General features: G+C 38.1%; 1 protein-coding gene across 3 annotated transcripts in view; it reads left to right on the top strand.

Annotated features, from left to right (window-relative positions):
• Positions 1–2,090: 2,090 nt before the first annotated feature.
• The window catches only part of LOC117707502 (vomeronasal type-2 receptor 1-like), a 31,265-nt gene continuing 13,190 nt past the window's right edge, over positions 2,091–20,165 (top strand). The window contains exons 1-4 of one of the 3 annotated variants that reach the window (XM_076932474.1): positions 2,091–2,332; positions 4,947–5,238; positions 7,617–8,454; positions 11,978–12,006. In XM_076932474.1, coding sequence (XP_076788589.1) covers positions 2,091–2,332; positions 4,947–5,238; positions 7,617–8,454; positions 11,978–12,006 — 1,401 coding nt within the window. Of the gene's footprint in view, positions 2,333–4,946; positions 5,239–7,616; positions 8,487–11,977; positions 12,007–20,165 lie in introns of all 3 variants that reach the window. The other 2 variants (XM_034500895.2, XM_076932475.1) reach the window with 2 other exon arrangements.

Below are 20,165 nucleotides of genomic sequence, written 5' to 3'. Positions count from 1 at the left end.
ACATGAAAAGAACTTTGGGCTAGGACAGGGAAGTTGGCTCAGATATTTTGGTCATCCTGATAAGCCCTTAGAAACAGTGATCATGGGAGTGATCACGGGACTTTTTTTATTGCCTTGCTTGTTCTTTGACTATTTGTGTTTATTGTCTTGTTTGTTCCTTGACTATTTGCATCTACAGTATTGCTAGTTCTTCAACCTAGAACTTACCTTAATACTTGCATGTAATTAAAATGGTATAAAAGCAGATTGAGGAAAATAAGTAATTTTGAGAATGTAATGAATTCTTTTTGTAGGTTATCTCAAACATTTTAAAATTATATTAGTTAATATGAATGCAAATTTATTCTGGAATTGTTATTATACATAGAATTTGGTTTTAATAAACTTATCAAAAGGTTTTTTTTAAAAGAAAGATAGTACTCCAGTCCATTGTCTAAGACACTGTGAGGTTATTAGGGGACTGGAGACCTCTACCAAGAGATTTTCATAAAAAATAAATGTTTATGGGTCTCATTTAGACTTTCTTTCATTTCTTTATATTTTATCTTTAATTTGTATTATTTTATTGTTCTATATTCATTGTATACTGGGTCTCATACAAAGATTTTATTTTAAATTAAAGAATTCTAAGTATTGTAGAACTTTAAAAAACACAATTAAAACCCCCCAAAAGACAAAAAAATGAAATAGAAGCCATGTCCTCATAGTTAATGAGATAATATAGAAAAATACAAAAAGTTAAAACCTTGCACAGAATATGGACATCTAGTGCATTATGTAATCATTGATTGTAGCTGGACATGAATATGGAAACACAAAGATGATTGGCTGTTAAATCATTAAAGAAAAGGATCATCCCATGCCTTCTTTTGCCTTCTTGCTCACGGTGACTCTCTTTTAGCCTATTAAAGATATTAGAGAGGTAAAGAACTATAAAATACTAGTAAATATCCAAAATTTGGGATGTAATTGTAAGTGTTTCTTTGTTATCTTGTTATTTTCTTGAAGTGTATTGGGTTTAGCTTTGGTCAGCGAATGCTTTCAGGAATATGATCTGCAGGACCCTTGTAGCCCATCAGGTGACTAGATTATAGCTGATTCCAAATTCCCTTTGTAGTGATTTTGGTTTATTATAAATTTTAATGTTCTAAGTAAAACTGACACATCAATGCTGTTTTAGATATCTTCTAGTTCCTTAAAATGTTCTTAGAAGCAAAACCATGTCACCAAATGTTCCACACATTTTCTATGATCCAGAAACTTGTGCTGAATTTTATTCTGACTATACTTTATGAACTTTATTCTAAGCGTGGGAAGGGGAATGTTTTAGAATGAGCAATGAGGGATGACTGTGAGACTGGGAATCATGATAAATTGATTTGGAGACAAAAAAAAAAATGTCTCTGAGGCCTAGCAAGCAAGGGACCACCTAGCAATAGGTGGAGATATGTCTCCATGGTTGAATGCTTGCCTGGCATGCACAAAGTCCTGGAAATATACAGGATTTTTCTAAGGTAATTTAGCCATTGTAGGGTTAATGTGGTACAGAAACTGTGTGACTATCTTACAAATATACTAATAAAAATGGCAGAACACAGATTTAAGGTGAAGTCTTGTATTCCAGCTCTTACAGTTTTTCATTCAGTTGTTTCTGTACCTGGAAGACAAAGTTCAGCCTGCCAATGCCTCTTTTGATACTTTATGATAAAGCATAATACCTTTCTTCTTCTTCTTTGGGGTAAAGAGGACCACAGAGTTGGCTGAAGTGACACTTGATAAACCTGACAATGTCAAACAAGAGGGGACAGTTTCTACAGCTTAAAATAACTTTCAACCTGAATCCCATGATTCTGCCATTATTTATCACTGCAAGGCATGCAGAATATCCAGGTGCTTCCTCTCAGAGGATTGCTCAGCTCCTATTCCAGATCCATAAATTGCAACTGATTTTGACATCTGTGTCTACAACATGAAATTATTTAGTCAGGAGCAGCAAGCAGGTTAGACACACACACAATCCAACACTCGATCAAGGTGCTTCCTTAAAACCTGTGTCACCTCCACACATTCATTACCCTCAAGCTCACCACATGAAAATGGCTAGCAGAAAGAAATGCTTGATTCTGGGATTAACTGTATTTTTGTGGGTTGAATTATATGCTCAATATGGGGAACAGAATGTGACATGCAGGTTGCTGCGAAAATTTAATTTGACTGGATATGTAGAAGCTGAAAACCATTCTATGGTTATTGGAGGACTATTTCCTATTCACTCTAGAACCATCCCAACAAATAACTCTGACGAAGAACCCGTATCAGCCATGTGTGAGGGGTAAGTCATTGAGAAATCTTTTTTTTTTTTTTTTCTTTTTTCATGTGGTCTGAAAAGATTGGTTAGCATGGAGCCTGGATTCCAGTTCAAGTTCTTCAAATCTGGCTTTCTCTGACTTTGTCAAAGTTTATAGCGGGAGAGGTTTTCTGTGGTTGGTTCTCCAAAAGTTACTCCTAAGAGTGTTCTCTGTTGACCACCAGCAGCAGTATCTAAAAGCTTGTTAGACATGTAGAAACAGGGGTTGCCCTACCACTTCTGCAGAAGAGAATCTATACACTCAGAAGACCTCAGTTGGTGTGTGTAGACACTGAGGTTTGAGAATGCTCAAACAGATGCTGCACAGTGTGCTGCAGCCTCACTGTTAATTGTTCAAGTGTGCAGTCTGGGAATCCTGCTTTGTGTCTGAGGAAATGTTCATGATAGGATTCTGAGTTGAAGGAAAACTTCTGTCCCTACTGCTGTCTCATGGAAGATATCATGTCCAAAAAAATGGAATTCCTAATGCTCAAACATAGAAATCTTTTGTGAGAAAGACAAAATTGGGATAGAACAGATGTCTGTTAATATATATATATATATATATATATATATATATATATATATCTTACATACACAGAGAGAGATACGTGGGGAGTTTAGATATAAAAAGAATGCCAGAAAGTAAGAGAAAGCAAATAAATTGCCTACAATCTCACTGCTATCACAAAGCATTTTCTTTTTCTTTTTCATATCCAATTTTGAGTCTCCTGGGGAATAAATTTATGACTGTGTACATAGTACATAATAGTTCTGCGCAAAACTTAACAAAAACCAATGAATGAAGAAAATTCTCCCCAATACTTACTTATTTACATTGAGATGTTTTTCTCATTAATTTTTAAGTGGCCCCCATCCCTTCTATGCAGTTTTAATCATAGGAAGATGCCTACTACCCATTTCAATGCCTGTTCTATCCACACTATTGTATCATTTACCTGGTAAACGGTTTTTAATAATAGAAAATATTCCCATACAGCTTATAAGCCACCCCTGGATATCAACGATGATTCTGGTTTTTCCAGTATTGTAAATAACTCAGTTTGGGGTAGATTGTTTTTTCCTTTGGGAAGAACTAATTAAATCTTAGGCTAATTTAAATGTGGGCTTACAGGCTCAAATCAGGTGGGTATTTTTCTAGCTCTTAAAATGAAATTCTATCTTACTTTAAAGGACACTGCTGTACTTATTTTGAAGTATAATGCCATCAGTGTGAACTTGGAAACTAAGTAACAGGGTGGTAAAGTCTTTTATGTTCTAGTCTCTTCTGTTTTCTGCCTTTCCTTAATTGTGTTACCATCCACAATCTTCTCTCATAAATACTTATCTCTTCAGTCCTTCATTGTTTTTCTAGTTGGAGGAACTTTCTCTAGTTGTAGCTTCGCACCAGCTGTCTGTAGCCCTGTTCCCGTCTTTCTGTCATCCTGCAAGCCTTGGTGTAGCTGTTATAGTCTAGGCTGCAGGCTCTTTAAATTTCACTGCTCATAAATCTATTCCCATTACTGTTTGTTTTAATCACGTTGCTTGATTATTTTTGTTTTTCCATACATAGATCAACATTTTCTGGGTAAGGACACTGAAAACAGGTTTTTTATTACTGTGTTTATACTATATAACACCAGAGAAACTCAACAGCTGCATAGTAAATGAAAACCAAAACTAAACCAAAGCAAAAATTAAATAGACTGATATGGGGACATAGCTCATTTGGTAAAGATCTTGCCTTGCAAGAAAGAGGACCTGAGTCAGAGGTCCTAGGGCCACACAAAAAAAAGTTTGGCATGGTAGCAATCTGCAACCCAAGTGCTCTTGATAGCAAGAGAACAGTCACTTAAATAACTGCTTTGCACAAGTTTTGTTAAATTATTATTAGAATTCAGAAGAAAAAAGGGGGCTAGAAGAGGAGGCGCTGGTGTTGTTTCATGTAGAAGGCCTTGAAAACATTATAGTGATGGCTACAGAGAAAATATGTCCCTTTTAAATGGATGCAGAAAAAATAAGAGGCTCACATTTATGTTTTTACATGAGAACAGCAAGAAGAAAACTTCAGTTAAAGGTCTCTCAACAGTAAGATGCATGTGGTAATTAAGATACAGAAATTTACATGCTGATTTTAATAACATCTGCCATAAGTACTTAATGTATTAAAGTTCTTTTTGTTGTCATAACAAATATTAAGTGGAAAATAAGCCAAGAATGTCCCTAGAGACCTCCAGTGAAGTGAGAAAGTCTGTCCGAAAGGATACCTAGGTGCATTTGGTTAAGAGAATTATGACTAGAAGAACAATTTTGAAAAAGAAATAACCAGAAACTTCAAAATATTGTAGCATATAAGAGACATATATGTTAAGAAAATGTAAACCTGTCACTTATAAGGACAGACTATGACTAATATTTGAATCTTTTAATATTGTACTGTCATTTGTGAACATTTGACACGTACAGAAAACTGAGGTACCTGCTGCTGCTTCAGCAAATGCTGTAATCACTCACTTAACTGAAGATTCTTCCCTAAAAATCTTCCCCTTTTCCTAACCCCCTTAGTGGCCACTGGTTCACAAATGCTTTTTCTTTCCAGGTTTAATTTCCGGGGTTTCCGCTGGATGAAAACCATGATCCACACCATCAAGGAGATTAATGAGAGAAAGGATATTTTGCCCAACCACACTCTGGGCTATCAGATCTTCGACACCTGTTTCTCTGTTGCCAAATCAATGGAGACTGCTTTGACATTTCTTACAGGACAGGAAGAAAACAAGCCCAATTTTAGAAACAGCACTGGAAAATATCTAGTAGGAATTATTGGATCAGGAGGTTCATCCTTGTCAGTTGCTGCTGCAAGAATTCTGGGGTTGTATTACATGCCTCAGGTAACTTGGAAGAGTGTGCTATGTACTTAGAAAAATTTACAAACACTGTACCAGGAGGGGTGGCACAGGCCTTTGTTACAGAACTTTGGAGGTGGAGGCAGGTAAATCTCTGTGACTTCTAAGTCAGCCTGGTCTACAAAGTGAATTCCAAGACAGTCAGGGCTGTTACACACAGAAAATCTGCTCAAAAAAAAAGAAAGAAAAAAGAAAAAAAGGAGAAGGAAAGAAAGAAAGAGAGAGAGAGAGAGAGAGAGAGAGAGAGAGAGAGAGAGAGAGAGAGAGAGAGAGAACAGAAAAAGGGAGAGAGAAAAATACAAACAGCATGTAGAAATTATTATTGCAAATAACAGTGTGGTCCAGAGAAGATGAATTAACCTACAACATGAAATGAGCCCAGGTTCTCCCAGTTACTCTGTTCCACCAAACTCAAGTAGTGCACACTATGGCCTATTTAGAGTGACTTGTGATCTCCTGGCGCATCATGCTTGCATTGATTATCGGTGGTGTAGTGATGAGGATATTAGCATCCTGCTAGTCACCATGCTTTGTGCACTGTGTGGAGCAGAGTAAAGGTCATCCATAAATACTTGGTGGTTGACTGGGGGCTGCACTAAAGCACAGGGTTTTCTGTGGGTCTCTGCTGATGCTTGTGAATTATGAGCAAAATCATCACACTGACATGCTGATGGGCCTAGGAATTTCACATTAGCTAACTTAGTCAGTTATTTTAAACCTAAAGAGAGTAGCATGTTTCAATACAAGAATTATTAGGAAAATAAAGGAATCTAGAATTATTTCAAAGGCAGTGTTATTAAAGGGTCAGGATGTGTTGATATGAATGATGAAAAGATTATTGGTACTTATGACTTAGTGGAAGTATTTTACTCACCTCTCTTCCTCCATTCTCCACTCTCTCTTCTTTCTTCTCTTTTATTCTCTCTCTCTCTCTCTCTCTCTCTCTCTCTCTCTCTCTCTCTCTCTCTCTTCCCCCCTTTCTTTCTTTCCTTTTCTCTTGTGATACTCAAGATAAAATCCAGGAACTTGTTTTTTGTAGACAAATGCTACATTAATGACCCACAACCCCAGCCCAATATAGTATTTAATTTAAAGGCAGATAAGTTGGCATATATGTTAGTGACGGGCTTCATGTACCTCATTCAAAGTGCATCTGCTATGACCTCTACCTTTCAGTAATCTCTAATGAACTGAAGCACAGCCTAGAACTTCTTGATACATTTTTTCATATTTTAGTAAATCTAGAAAAATTCTTAAATCTTCTGTTTAATGCCTTTATATTTAAAAACATAGCTTATCATTATTTTAATTTTCTTGTAGGGTAAACAAAAACTCAGGGGGTACAAGTAACAAGGTTTTATATGATAAATAATTCACCAAGCCTCAGAAATCTGATATCATTTCTTCTTAAAGAGGTTTCTTCCTACATAATACTTTCCATGAAGCTGCTTTTTTGTGTGATTAGAAAGAAGAATACAAACATTAGCCAGTGGAATAAGAACAGGAAAAGGGAAAGAGGAAAAGACGACACAGAAATAATGCAGTATCCATGAAGGAATAAATTGGAGATCAAGAGTTATAGACCATCACACTGGAAGTTATGCCTTAGTACATGAGATTGGATGGAAGAGAAAATAACATGTTTGGGGTGGGGGGCTGGTCAGCAAATGGAAAGTACAGTACAACAAAGATACATGAAAGAATGTCAGTAATACGTGCTCACCTGATCTTCATGCCTAATGAAGACATGCTAATGCTAAGTACAAAGGAGGACTACTGAGCAAGAGAGGAAGGCATGCTTTTCATTTATCTGGCTATGTACTTTAAAAAGAAAGTTTCTGGTAACCTTGTGGGAAAATAGTGTTTAGGCTTCTGGTTGTAGTCATCCATTCTATCATCTCTCTCAAGTCAAGTTTTAGGACATACATATTCAGCAGAAAATTAAAAGAGGGAAGAAAGAACAGAATGTAAGTAAGGGAGCAGGAGTGAGACCAGGAGAGCACATAGGAGACAAATTCGGGCTACTTAGCAGATTGAGTCTTGGGCTCAGCCCATCATCTCTGCACATGAGATGCTAAAACTGATGAAAAGACTGAATATCCTCACTCAGGGGAGTCAACAATGTCAAGGAATGTGAAGGAAAATATAAGTTACCTTCCTGACACTGCCATGGTCTCATCCATGAAAAGCAGTGATATTGAATGTCATCTTAACAATTGGCATCCCTGATCCAACAAGTAGAAAGTCATTGTCTGCAGAAAGGGCAAAGAAAGGATTGATCAGCCCCTTCCCTCTCAGTATTCTGAAGATATTGAAGAGTTGTCTCCTGCTTCCTAGTAACTGTAAATATTTTTTTATTTTAGGTAGGCTATACTTCTTCCTGCGCAATTCTTAGTGACAAATTCCAGTTTCCATCTTTTTATCGCTCAATACCCAGTGATAAGATCCAGTCTGAGGCCATGGTGACTCTTATCAAACACTTTGGTTGGGTCTGGGTAGGTGCTATTGCAGCTGATGATGATTATGGAAAATATGGAGTAAAATCCTTTAGGGAAAAAATGGAGAGTGCCAACCTCTGTGTTGCTTTCTCTGAAACCATTCCAAAAGTCTACTCCAATGAGAAAATGCAAAAAGCTGTTAAGGCAGTAAAGACTTCCACTGCCAAAGTCATTGTGCTTTTTACAACTGATATTGATCTCAGTCCGTTTGTGCTGGAAGTGATTCATCATAACATAACTGACAGGACATGGATAGCCAGTGAAGCCTGGATTACCTCAGCTCTCATTGCAAAGCCTGAGTATTTTCCCTATTTTGGTGGAACTATTGGATTTGCAATACCAAGAAGTGTTATACCAGGATTAAAAGAATTTCTTTATGATGTCCACCCTAGCAAGGATCCAAAGGATGTCTTGACCATTGAATTCTGGCAAACTGCTTTTAACTGTACCTGGCCCAACAGCAGTGTGCCTTACAATGTGGACCACAGAGTGAATATGACTGGTAAAGAAGACAGATTATATGACATGTCTGATCAGCTCTGCACTGGAGAGGAGAAGCTGGAGGATCTGAAAAATACTTACCTGGATACATCTCAGCTAAGAATTTCAAACAATGTCAAACAAGCTGTGTATCTTATGGCTTATGCCCTGGATCGTTTAAGCACTTGTGACTTATTGGAAGACTATAGGAATGGAACAGCATGTTCACATATACCTGACTTTGAGCCCAGGGAGGTACGTTATTTGACCCAATGGTATAGCATAAGGTAAAATCAAGGTTTGCTGTAAAGTACATACCATTGAAACTGCTGATTTGCTTCCATATGATTTTATAACATCAAAATTTGAATGACTTGATTCATTTTACGTCCCCATTTCTTACAAATTTACTAGGTTTGTTGTCAGTAATAACAAACCTGTCTCACACACACAAAAAAGTCCTGTTTTTCTTCACAGAAATGAAACATAAAAGTATCTAAGAGTAAAGTATGAGTTAGTGACTCTGGTTACTTCCTTTGGTCTGTCCCCTGTATACAATATGGTACTTGTTATCTAAAGAGGTCAAATGATACAATTACCTTTCATTATTACTGTCAAGTGATGCCACCGTTTTTAATCATCAGAAAGTATTATGTTTCTCTACGGAACTAATAATTATCTTGTGGTAGTCACTCATGCTTTCTATCCACTCTTTGCCATCACTCCTGTAACTCATGACTTCTTCCTAGCTGAGACATTATTGCCTTGAATTTAAAGCTAACTTCAACTACATTGTGAGTTCCAGGCCCACCAGAGATACAGGGTAAAACATTCTCTCAAAACTCAAAACAAAATGAGTGCTGCAATTATACTTCTAGAGAATATCGGGCAGCTGTGAAGCTGTCTTGCGTTCATTATACTTTGCCTATCCAATTTTAGCGACCATTGAAAATTAATCTTGTGCTAAATACATATGATACCTTTGCTGTTTAAAAAATGATTCTTTTGCCATTTTCTCATTCTGTTCACATGTGATCTGGACTTCTACTTTTCCATTAACAATTCTGGATCTCAAGATAGAATCCAGGAATTGCTTTCTTCTATTAGTTTTAATCTGTAATCTATTTATTTATTTTGCTTCCAAAAGTTCCCAAAGTGTTATGAGCCACTTTGAGTAGGCGCTAGTTTCTGTTACTGACCTTCTCTCTGCTATTTCTAAGGACTACCTATTTTTTGAAACCTCTGAACATTACAGCTTCATTCTGTACTTTCTCTGGTCCAGATTTAAAGTCAGCTAGTTCTGTTTTTAAAAAAAATGCTGTTTCCAGTAACTAACATGGGACTTAGAAATGCTACAGGGTCTGAATGCTAAGGGGGCTGATTAGAATTTTATTAGCAATATTATCCAACCTAGAATCACCTAGGAAGAGGAAATATCAATAGAAGCATTTCCTAGATCACATTGCCTTATGTCCATAAGAGCGTGTCTCCATTTATGACTGATGTAGGGGGGCTCAGTCCACTTTGTGCAGCACCTTCTCTAAGCAGATGCGACTAGACTTTATAAGAAAGATAGCTCATCATACATGCCAGAGACAAAGCCAATAAGTAGAATTCCTCTCTGGTTAAGCCTATAGATTCTTGAACCTGATTTCCAACAACGATGGACTGTGACCTGGAAATGTAAACCAAATAACTCTTTCTCCCCCCAGAATGCTTTTGGTCACAGTATTTGTCACAGAAACAGAACTAGAACAGATATGTTCACTGGTACTAAGAAATTTCTAGCACATACACAATGATAAACATTTTTTAGATGTCAAAGATATCATTTTACTAGAAGTCCTTTGAATGTTTCTGTCATGATAAATAATACTCTTCAATATTGAGCAATGGGTCCTATAGCTTATCTAAACACTAAAATGCTAAATTTAAATTTGCTCAAAGAACTAATTATTGCAGGTGAAAAGGCTTTAAAGATGGGATAGGGATTACATAGTGTCAAGATAAAAGTCAGTCATCGTCCACATCAAAGGCTGTTCTTCTTCAAATAGTACTTTATGTTAACAAGTTAAAAAATTAACTCCTTAAAGTGAAGAATAAGATATAAGCAGAAAAAACTGGTAAATGTATCAATGTAAAACATATGTTTAACAGAAACCAAAATAAATACAGTCTTTATTTATGTTTCAAGCTTATCGTACCAATAGACAAGACTAGGAAACCTTTGAAATTCTGTTATTTACTTGAACATTTCTAAATTACACTGTTTTGTCTGCCTTATATTACTTCTCCTGCACTTTCTACTAATTTTCCTCCTGAGACAAATTTACAATGTGTACATCAGTCAATATACATCAGTCTATGGGATTAGGGCCATGCCCAATACCTACCTGGCATTTCTAAATTCTTGAGAAATACATGATGTTAGAGAAATGTGTCCTACCATCTAAAAGTTTCAAGCAAGTGAAACTTTAGGAAGGCAGATCTAGGGAAGAGTCAGACTGTGAAGGTCTTTGACCATTTATTTGCTTGACTATTGATAAGGAGTAGGGAAAACATTTCATAGACTTAGCATAAAAGTTAAGTTTTCATGATTTCTGACATACATTTCATTATAATAGAGAATAGACATGGAAAGAGTCAGAAGAAAAACAAGAGGCCAGGTGACACAAAGTAGCTCCAGGGATAAATGCTGATTAAAACACTTTCTTTTTCCTTTTTCCTTTTTCTTTTTCTTTTCTTTTTTTTTTTTTTTTTTTTTTTGATATTTTATTTACATTGCAGATGTAATCCCCCTTTCCCCATTTCTCACCCACCCAGGAACCCCCTATGCCATACCCTCTCCTTCTGCTTCTATGAGGATATGCCCCCACCCACCATCCCACTCCCACCTTTCCACCCACGATTTCCCCCTCACACTGGAGCGTCCAGCCTTCACAGGACCGAGGGCTTCCTCACCCACCTATGCCTGACAATGTCATCCTCCCCTACATGTACAGCTGGGACGATGGGTCCCTCCTTACGTGCTCCCAGGCTTGTGGTTTAGACCCTGGGAGCTCTGGTTGGTTGGTATTGCTGCTCTAACCATGGGTCCACAAACCCTTTCAGCTCTTTCAGTCTTCTCTCTAAATCCTCCATTGGGAACCCCATGATAAGCTCAATGGTTAGCTGTGAGCATCCACTTCTGTATATTTCAGGCTCTGGCAGACCCCTAAAGAGACAGCTATATCAGGCTATATCAGCTATATCAGCATGCACTTCCTGGCATCCACATCAGTGTCTACCTTTGGTGACTGCACAAGGGATGGATACCCAGGTGGAGCAGTTTCTGGACAGCCCCTCCTTCAGATTCTGTCCCAATCTTTGTCTCCATATTTGCTCCCATGAGTATTTTGTTACTCCTTTTAAGAAGGTCAAAAGCACTCACACTTTAGTCTTCCTTCTTCATGAGCTTCATGTGGTCTGTGAGTTGTGTCTTGGATATTGCAAGTTTTGGGGCTAATATCTACTTATCAGTGAGTGCATACCATGTGTGTTCTTTTGTGATTGGGTTACCTCACTCAAGATGATATTTTCTAGTTCCAGCCATTTACCTAAGAATTTCTCGAATTCATTGTTTTTAATAGCTGAGTAATATTCCATTGTATAAATGTACCACATTTTCTGTATCCATTCCTCTGTTGAAGGACATCTGGGTTCTTTCCAGCTTCTGGATATTATAAATAAGGCTACTATGAACATAGTGGAGCATGTTTCCTTGTTATATGTTGAAGCATCTTCTGGGTATGTCCAGGAATGGTATAACTGGGTCCTCAGGTAATGCTATGTTCAATTTTCTGAGGAACCGCCAGACTGATTTCCAGAGTGATTGTACCAGCTTCCAATCCCACCAATGGAGGAGTGTTCCTCTTTCTCCACATCCTTGCCAGCGTCTTCGATCACCTGAGTTTTTGATCTTAGCCATTCTGGCTGGTGTAACTTGGAATCTCAGGGTTGTTTTGATTTGCATTTCCCTGATTACTAAGGATATTGAACATTTCTTTAGGTGCTTCGCAGCTATTCGAGTTTCCTCAGTTGAGAATTCTGTTTAGCTCTGTACCCCATTTTTAATAGGGTTATTTGGTTGTCTGGAGTCTAATTTCTTGAGTTCTTTGTATATCTTGGATATTAGCCCTCTATTGGATCTAGGATCTTTTCCCAATCTGTTGCTTGCCATTTTGTCCTATTGAGCGTGTCCTTTGCCTTACAGAAACTTTGCAATTTTATGAAGTCCCATTTGTCAATTCTTGATCTTAGAGCATAAACCATTGGTGTTCTGTTCAGGAATTTTCCCCTGTGCCAAAGATTTCAAGGTTCTTCCCCACCTTCTTTTCTATTAGTTTCAGAGTATCTGGTTTTATGTGAAGGTCCTTTATCCACTTAAACTTGAGCTTTGTACAAGGAGATAAGAATAGATTGATTTGCATTCTTCTACATGTTGACCTCCAGTTGAACCAGCACTATTTTTTGAAAATGCTGTTATTTTCCCACTGGACAGTTTTGTTGGGACCCGCACTGGGCCCATGTTTGGGGGCCAAAAATGTTGAGGACCGAGCTGCCCCACTTTGGGCGGCCAAAAATGCTGCAGCCCTCTCCACTCCACGCTTGGCAGCCACTGTTTCCCGTGTCAAGCTGCTACTCCAGTCTGCGGGTCAGGGTTCAGCAAGAGAGAGAGTGAGGATGGACTCGAAGAATGGAGACCAGACAGAGTGTGATTCAATCCCATTTATTCTTCAGTCTCTCTTCCTAGTCCAAGTCCCAAGTCTTGAGTTCCTAGTTCCTAGTTCCTAGTTGTACTCCTCGTTGTTCCCTTCCGAGTGTCTAATGTCTATTCCTACTCCTAGTGTCTGAATTTCTGTTACTCCAAATTGTTCTCTACTCTCTAAAGTGTCTGATTCTCTCTTGTGTCTGAGTCTCTCTAGAGTCTGATTCTCTAGTGTCTGATTCTCTGATCTCTCTTCTGTCTGCCTCTCGCCTTTATATGTCTCACTTCTAAGCCATGCCTCTAAGTCACACCTTTAATCATGCCCTCAGGTCTTGTCTCTAAATCTGATCTCTAAGTCACACTCTTAAGTCACACATCTTTAATCTCACACACCTTTAATATCACACACCCAAGGTATCTAAACCAAGATTATCAGAGTGTGCTCAGCTGTTGTAGGCTATTGTAATACAAGTCTCATGTCAGGGTATATGGCTCAAGATGCCTGCAAAGCTGATAGCCGCTTTCTGCTAAAAGTCGGCTCCCAACACAGTTTTACCTCCTTTGTTAAAGATCAAGTGACCATAGGTGTGTGGGTTCATTTCTGGATCTTCAATTATATTCCATTGATCTTCCTGCCTGTCTCTATAGCAATACCACACTGTTTTTATCACTATTGCTCTGTAGTACAGCTTGAGATCAAGGATGGTGATTCTCCCAGAAGTTCTTTTATTGTGGAAAATACTATTCGCTATCCTGGATTTTTGTTATTCCAAATGAATTTGCAAATTGTTTTTTCTATCTCTATGAAGAATTGATTTGGAATTTTGATGGAAATTGCATTGAATCTGTAGATTGCTTTTAGTAAGATGGCCATTTTTACTATATTAATCCTGCCAATGTATGAGCATGAGAGATCTTTCCATCTTCTGAGATCTTCGATTTCTTTCTTCAGAGACGTGAAGTTCTTGTCATACATATCTTTCACTAGCTTGGCTAGATTCACACCAAGGTATTTTTTATTATTTGTGACTATTGTGAAGGGTGTCATTTCCCTAATTTCTTTCTCAGCCTGTTTATCCTTTGAGTAGAGGAAGGCTACTGATTTGTTTGAGTTGATTTTATAACCAGCCACTTTGCTGAAGTTGTTTATCAGGTTTAGGAGTTCTCTGGTACAAGTTTTAGGGTCACTTAAGGATACTATTACATCATCTGCAAATAGTGAAATTTTGACATCTTCCTTTTCTATTTGTATCTCTTTGACTTCCTTTTGTTGTCTAATTGCTCTGGCTAAAACTTCCAGTACTACATTGAATAGGTAGGGTGAGAGTGGACAGCCTTGTCTAATGCCTGATTTTAGTGAGATTGCTTCAAGTTTCTCTCCATTTAGTTTGATGTTGGCTACTAGCTTGCTGTATATTGCTTTTACTATGTTTAGGTATGGGCCTTGAATTCCTGATCTTTCCGAGACTTTTACCATGAAGGGATGTTGAATTTTGTCAAATGTTTTCTAAGCATCTAGTGATATGATCATGAGGTTTTCAGTTTGTTTATGTAGTGGATTACATTGATGGATTTCCGTATATTGAATCATCCCTGCATTTCTGGGATAAAGCCTACTTGATCATGATGGATAATTGTTTTGATGTGTTCTTAGATTCAGTTTGAGAGAGTTTTATTGAGTATTTTTGCATCAATATTCATTAGTGAGATTGGTCTGTAGTTCTCTTTCTTTGTTGGGTCTTTGTGAGGTTTAGGTATAAGCGTAATTGTAGCTTCATAGAATGAATTGGGTAGTGTTCCTTCTGTTTCTATTCTGTGGAATAGTTTGAAGAGAATTGGTATTAGGTCTTCCTTGAAGGTCTGATAGAATTCTGCACTAAAACCATCTGGTCCTGGGCATTTTTTGGTAGGGAGACTTTTAATGACTGCTTCTATTTCTTTAGGGGTTATGAGACTGTTTAGATGGTTTATCTGTTCCTGATTTAACTTTGGTACCTGGTATCTGTCTAAAAAGTTGTCCATTTCATTCAGATTTTCCAGTTTTGTTGAGTATAGGCTTTTGTAGTAGGATGTGATGATTTTTTTTAATTTCCTCAGTTTCTGTAGTTATGTTTCCCCTTTTCAGTTCTCATTTTATTAATTTGGATACTGTCTCTGTGCCCTCTGGTTAGTCTGGCTAAGGGTTTATCTATCTTGTTGATTTTCTTAAAGAACCAGCTCCTAGTTTTGTGTAGGAGCTAGTTTTGATATTTTGTATAGTTTTTTGTTGTTGTTGTTTCTACTTGGTTAATTTCAGCCCTGAGGTTGATTATTTCCTGCCATCTACTCCTCTTGGGTATATTTGCTTCTTTGTGTTCTAACGATTTCAGGTTTGCTGTCAGGTTGTTTGTGTATGCTCTCTCCAGTTTCTTTTTGTAGGCACTTAGAGCTATGAGTTTTCTTCTTAGTACTGCTTTCATGGAGTCCCACAAGTTTTGGTATGATGTGTACTCATTTTCATTAAATTCTAAAAAGTCTTTAATTTCTTTTTTTATTTCTTTCTTGACCAAGTCATCATTGAGTAGAGCGTTGATGAGTTTCCACATGTATGTGGGCTTTCCATTGTTTTTGTCATTGTTGAAGACCAGCCTTAGTCCATGGTGATCTGATAGAATGCAATGGACAATTTCAATCTTTTTGTATCTGTTGAGGCCTGTTTTGTGACTGATTATATGGTCTATTTTGGAGAAGGTACCATGAGGTGCTGAAAAAAAGGTATATTCTTTTGTTTTAGGATGAAATGTTCTATAGATATCTGTTAAATCCATTTGGTTCATAACTTCTGTTAATTTCACTATCTCTCTGTTTAGTTTCTGTTTCCATGATCTGTCCATTGCTGAGAGTGGTGTGTTGAAATCCCCCACTATTATTGTGTAAGATGCAATGTGTGCTCTGAGCTTTAGTAAAGTTTCTTTTATGTATGTGGGTGCCCTTGCATTTGGAGCCTAGATGTTCAGAATTGAGAGTTCATCTTGGTAGATTTTTCCTCTGATAAGTATGAAGTGTCCTTCCTTATCTTTTTTTATTATTTTTGGTTGAAAGTCGATTTTATTTGATATTAAAATGGCTACTCCAGCTTGTTTCCTAGAAGCATTTACTTGGAAAATTGTTTTCTATCCTTTTTCTCTGAGGTAGTGTCTGTCTTTGTCACTGAAATGAGTTTCCTGTATGCAGCAAAATTCTGGGACCTGTTTATGTACCAGTCTGATAGTCTACGTCTTTTTATTGGGGAATTGAGTCCATTGATTTTAAGAGATATTAAGGAAAAATGGTTGTTGCTTCCTGTTATTTTTGTTATTAGAGCGGGAATTATGTTTGTGTAGCTGTTGGGAGCCGACTTTAGTAGAAAGCGGCTAGATCAACTTTGCAGCCATCTGGAACCATATACCCTGATGAAAGACTTGGTTGTCAAAAGCCTATAACAGCTGAAGCACACTCTGATAAATATATTGTTTATCCCACATAGCTTGTTTTGCTGTTTAGTGACCTCCGATGTATGGTGCACATGGTAAAGTGTTTTCACCTGTGTTCTCCTGCTTGTGTATAAAAATACCTCAGAATTCCCTTCAAGAGGAGAGACTTGATAATAGGAGAGACTTGATCACACCCTGTCTTGTCTCCATTCTTTGCGTCTCCTGCCCCAAGAGCCCCACTCTCTCTCTCTTGACCAGAGCACTTAGCCCCAAAGCGTTGAGGCAGAGTACGGGTCACAACATGTAGCTATCTTCTTTTAGGGTTGTTAGAGGATTACTTTCTTGCTTTTTCTACGTTGTAGTTTTCCTTCTTGTGTTGGAGTTTTCCATCAATTATCCTTCAAGGTGCTAGATTTGTGGGAAGATATTGTGTAAATTTGGTTTTGTCGTGGAATATCTTGGTTTCTCCATCTTTGGTAATTGAGAGTTTTGCTGGATATAGTAGTCAGGGCTGGCATTTTTGTTCTCCTAGAGTCTTTATGACACCTGTCCAGGATCTTCTGGCTTTTATAGTCTCTGGTGAGATGTCTGGTGTAATTCTGATAGGTCTGCCTTTATATGTTACTTTACCTTTTTCTTTTACTATTTTTAATGTTCTTTCTTTGCTCTATGCATTTTATGTTTCGATTATTATGTGATGGGAGGAATTTGTTTTCTGGTCTAGGCTATTTGGAGTTCTGTAGGCTTCTTATATGTTCATGGAATCTCTTTCTTTAGGTTAGGAAATTTTTCCTCTATAATTTTTTTTGAAGATGTTTACTGGTCCTTTAAATTGGGAATCTTCACTCTCATCTATACGTATTATCCTTAGGTTTGGTCTTCTCATTGTGTCCTGGATTTCCAGGACATGTTGGGTTAGGAGCTTTTTGCATTTTGCATTTTCTTTGACAGTTGTGTTCGTGTTTTCCATGGTGTCTTCTGCATATGACATTCTCTCTTCTATCTCTTGTATTCTGTTGGTAATGCTTGCATGTACAGCTCCTGATTTCTTTCCTAAGTTTTCTATCTCCAGGGTAGACTCCCTTTGAGATTTTTTTTATCGTTTCTATTTCCATTTTTAGATCCTGGATGATTTTATTTAATTCTTTCACCAGTTTGGTTTTCTTGCAGTTCTTTAAGGGACTTTTGTATTTCTTCTTTAAGGGCTTTTACCTGTTTACCTGTGTTATCCTGTAATTCTTTGAGGAGTTATTTATGCCCTTCTTAAAGTCCTTTATCATCATTATGAGAAATTATTTTAATTCTGAATCCTGCTTTTTCCGGTGTGATGGGGTGTCCAAGACTTGCTATTGTCAGAGAACTGGGTTCTGATGATGCCAAGTAACTTTGGTTTCTGTTGCTTATGTTCTTGTGCTTGCCTTTTGCCATCTGGTTAACTCTAGTGCTACCTGTACTCACTGTCTCTGACTGGAGCCTGTCTTTCCAGTTATCTTGCTTGTGTCAGAACTCCTCAGAGTCCAGTTATCTCTGTGATCCTATGATCCTGAGCTCCTAGGTAGAATAACTTCTAAGACTCAGGCCACCTCTGGGATCATGAAATCCTGCTGCTCTGACTGCAGTGGTTCCTTCTCTGCTGAGTGCACTGGTTCCTCTAGGATAGCTCAGGATATGGTGTCTTCACAGGAGCAGACCAGCTAGGTATCTGCCCCAGCCAGAATGACCAAGAGAGGAGCAGAAGGGGAGTGGTATTCCAGAGGGGTGGGGTTTGGGTAGCTGATGGGTCCTGAGAGCCCCAGGCTCCCAGTGTTAGCTCTGAGGCGTAGGGTAGTGGGAGAGAGTTCTTACCCGCTGCTCTGAGTGCAGTGGTTCCTCTAGAATGGCTCAGGATATGGTGTCTTCACGGGAGCAGCTAAACACTTTCTTAATATATTCACTTAATAAATTCTTTCATGTACATAGCCTTAATCCCTATGACAAGTATTAGGAAGAATAATTATCTTCTCTTTACAAATCAGGCAAATAATGCTTGCTAAATGTGTGCCTTCTTTGTGGTCACAATATTTAACAGAGCCAAAAGACATCAGATCTTCAGACTCAATTTTGTAGGCCCTTTCTACCAGCTTCTATAGTCTTGCTGGTCTGTGGAGTGATTGTGACCACACCAGATCCTTTGGTTGAGAAATCCAAGTGCAGCATGTAGTGCAGATGAAGATGAAGGATATGCCTGTGTAATGGATTTCCTTTATGGTAAAATAAAGCAGCCTCTTACCTACCTAAAGTTAATTAAGTAAGGAGTGAGTTAGACATAGGTTGTTTTCTCATTGAGAAGAAAGAATTCTTCTCAATGTCTCTTTGATTCTAAAGATTTATCATCAGTCCCATGAACTATTGTACCACTGGCCATGGCCATTTCTGCATGGTGGAAGCTTACAATGCAGAGGCATACTCTCAAGGCAATTTCCTGCTATCACTAAAAGTGGAGCTAAAGTGGACTCTGACTGTTGTGGTTTGTATATGGTTGGTCCGTGGAGTGGTACTATTAGGATGTGTGGCCTTGTTGGAGTAGGTGTGACATTGTTGGAGAAATTGTCTCTCTGTGGGGGCGGGATTTGAGACCATCCTCCTAGCCAAGTGGGAGCCAGCTATTCCTGACTTCCTTCTGGATGAAGATGTAGAACTCTCAGCTCCTCTAGCACAATGCCTGCATGGACACTGCCATGCTTCCTGCCTTGACGCTAATGGACTGCATCTCAAAACCTATAAACAGCCCCAACTAAATGTTCCTTATAAGATTGTGTGGTAATGATGTCTCTTCACAGCAGTAAAATCCTAACTAAGATACTGAGAATTGAAGAATTTCCAGTTTCCCAAGTCAGTCAGTCATTACCTCCTCTGTGCCCTTTTCAACATTCTTTCTCCAATAGCAACTGTGATGTGACAAAACTTTTCCTGTGGAGATGCAACACACACATCTACTTCACCCAGATAGGAAGTCCTAAACACACCACATTCAGACACCACCAAAGAACTCAGTGAACCAATAATTTTATTGGGGTTACTTAAAGGAATATGAGTGAAGGCTTAGTTACAGGAACAGAAATTACTCTAAGACAGATGCAACACCAAGGTACACTTCAGCTGGGTGACATCTCACAAAAACTGGGAACTTGGAGCATGGCCCTTCAGGCAGCTCTAAGGAGAATCCTTCCTAAGTTGGCATAAATAACTTCCAGGCAGCTCAGCTGATTTCTGTTTCTCCCCAGCAAACAGACTGGTCTCCAGAGCTTTCTTTGCACCTTGTTTTGTCAGAATCTTCTTTGCACTTTAAACACAGTCTGAGAAGGTCTCTCAACTTTCATTGCTTTCTCTGGCAGGGCACTATCTAGTGAATCTGCTCAGTTTCATGGACTTCCTAAAGCTATTTTGAGATATTTACGTTACTACTTAAAGAGCTTCCCTGAAAACAATGAACTTTTTGAATATAGAAGGAAACTGTTACACAACAGCAACATAAACTTCTTGATTTAACTTTTAGCATCTGATTGTCCAGTCTCTCTCCTAGACTGAGGTCTTCAAAAGAAGGAAATAGTTGTGGACATTTGTATCCTTACACAGGGAAAGTGGGTAAGGGAAAAGAAAATATTCTAAGCATCTCCAGTCTCGTGATAAGGAGCTATTCTACTGTTAAACCTTAGTATAAACTTACACTGTGCTCACAAAAACATACAAGTTGAA

The sequence above is a fragment of the Arvicanthis niloticus genome, chromosome 4, assembly GCF_011762505.2.
Source record: "Arvicanthis niloticus isolate mArvNil1 chromosome 4, mArvNil1.pat.X, whole genome shotgun sequence".
In the NCBI taxonomy this organism is placed as follows: domain Eukaryota; kingdom Metazoa; phylum Chordata; class Mammalia; order Rodentia; family Muridae; genus Arvicanthis; species Arvicanthis niloticus.
This window is presented reverse-complemented; position numbering and strand designations above follow the sequence as displayed.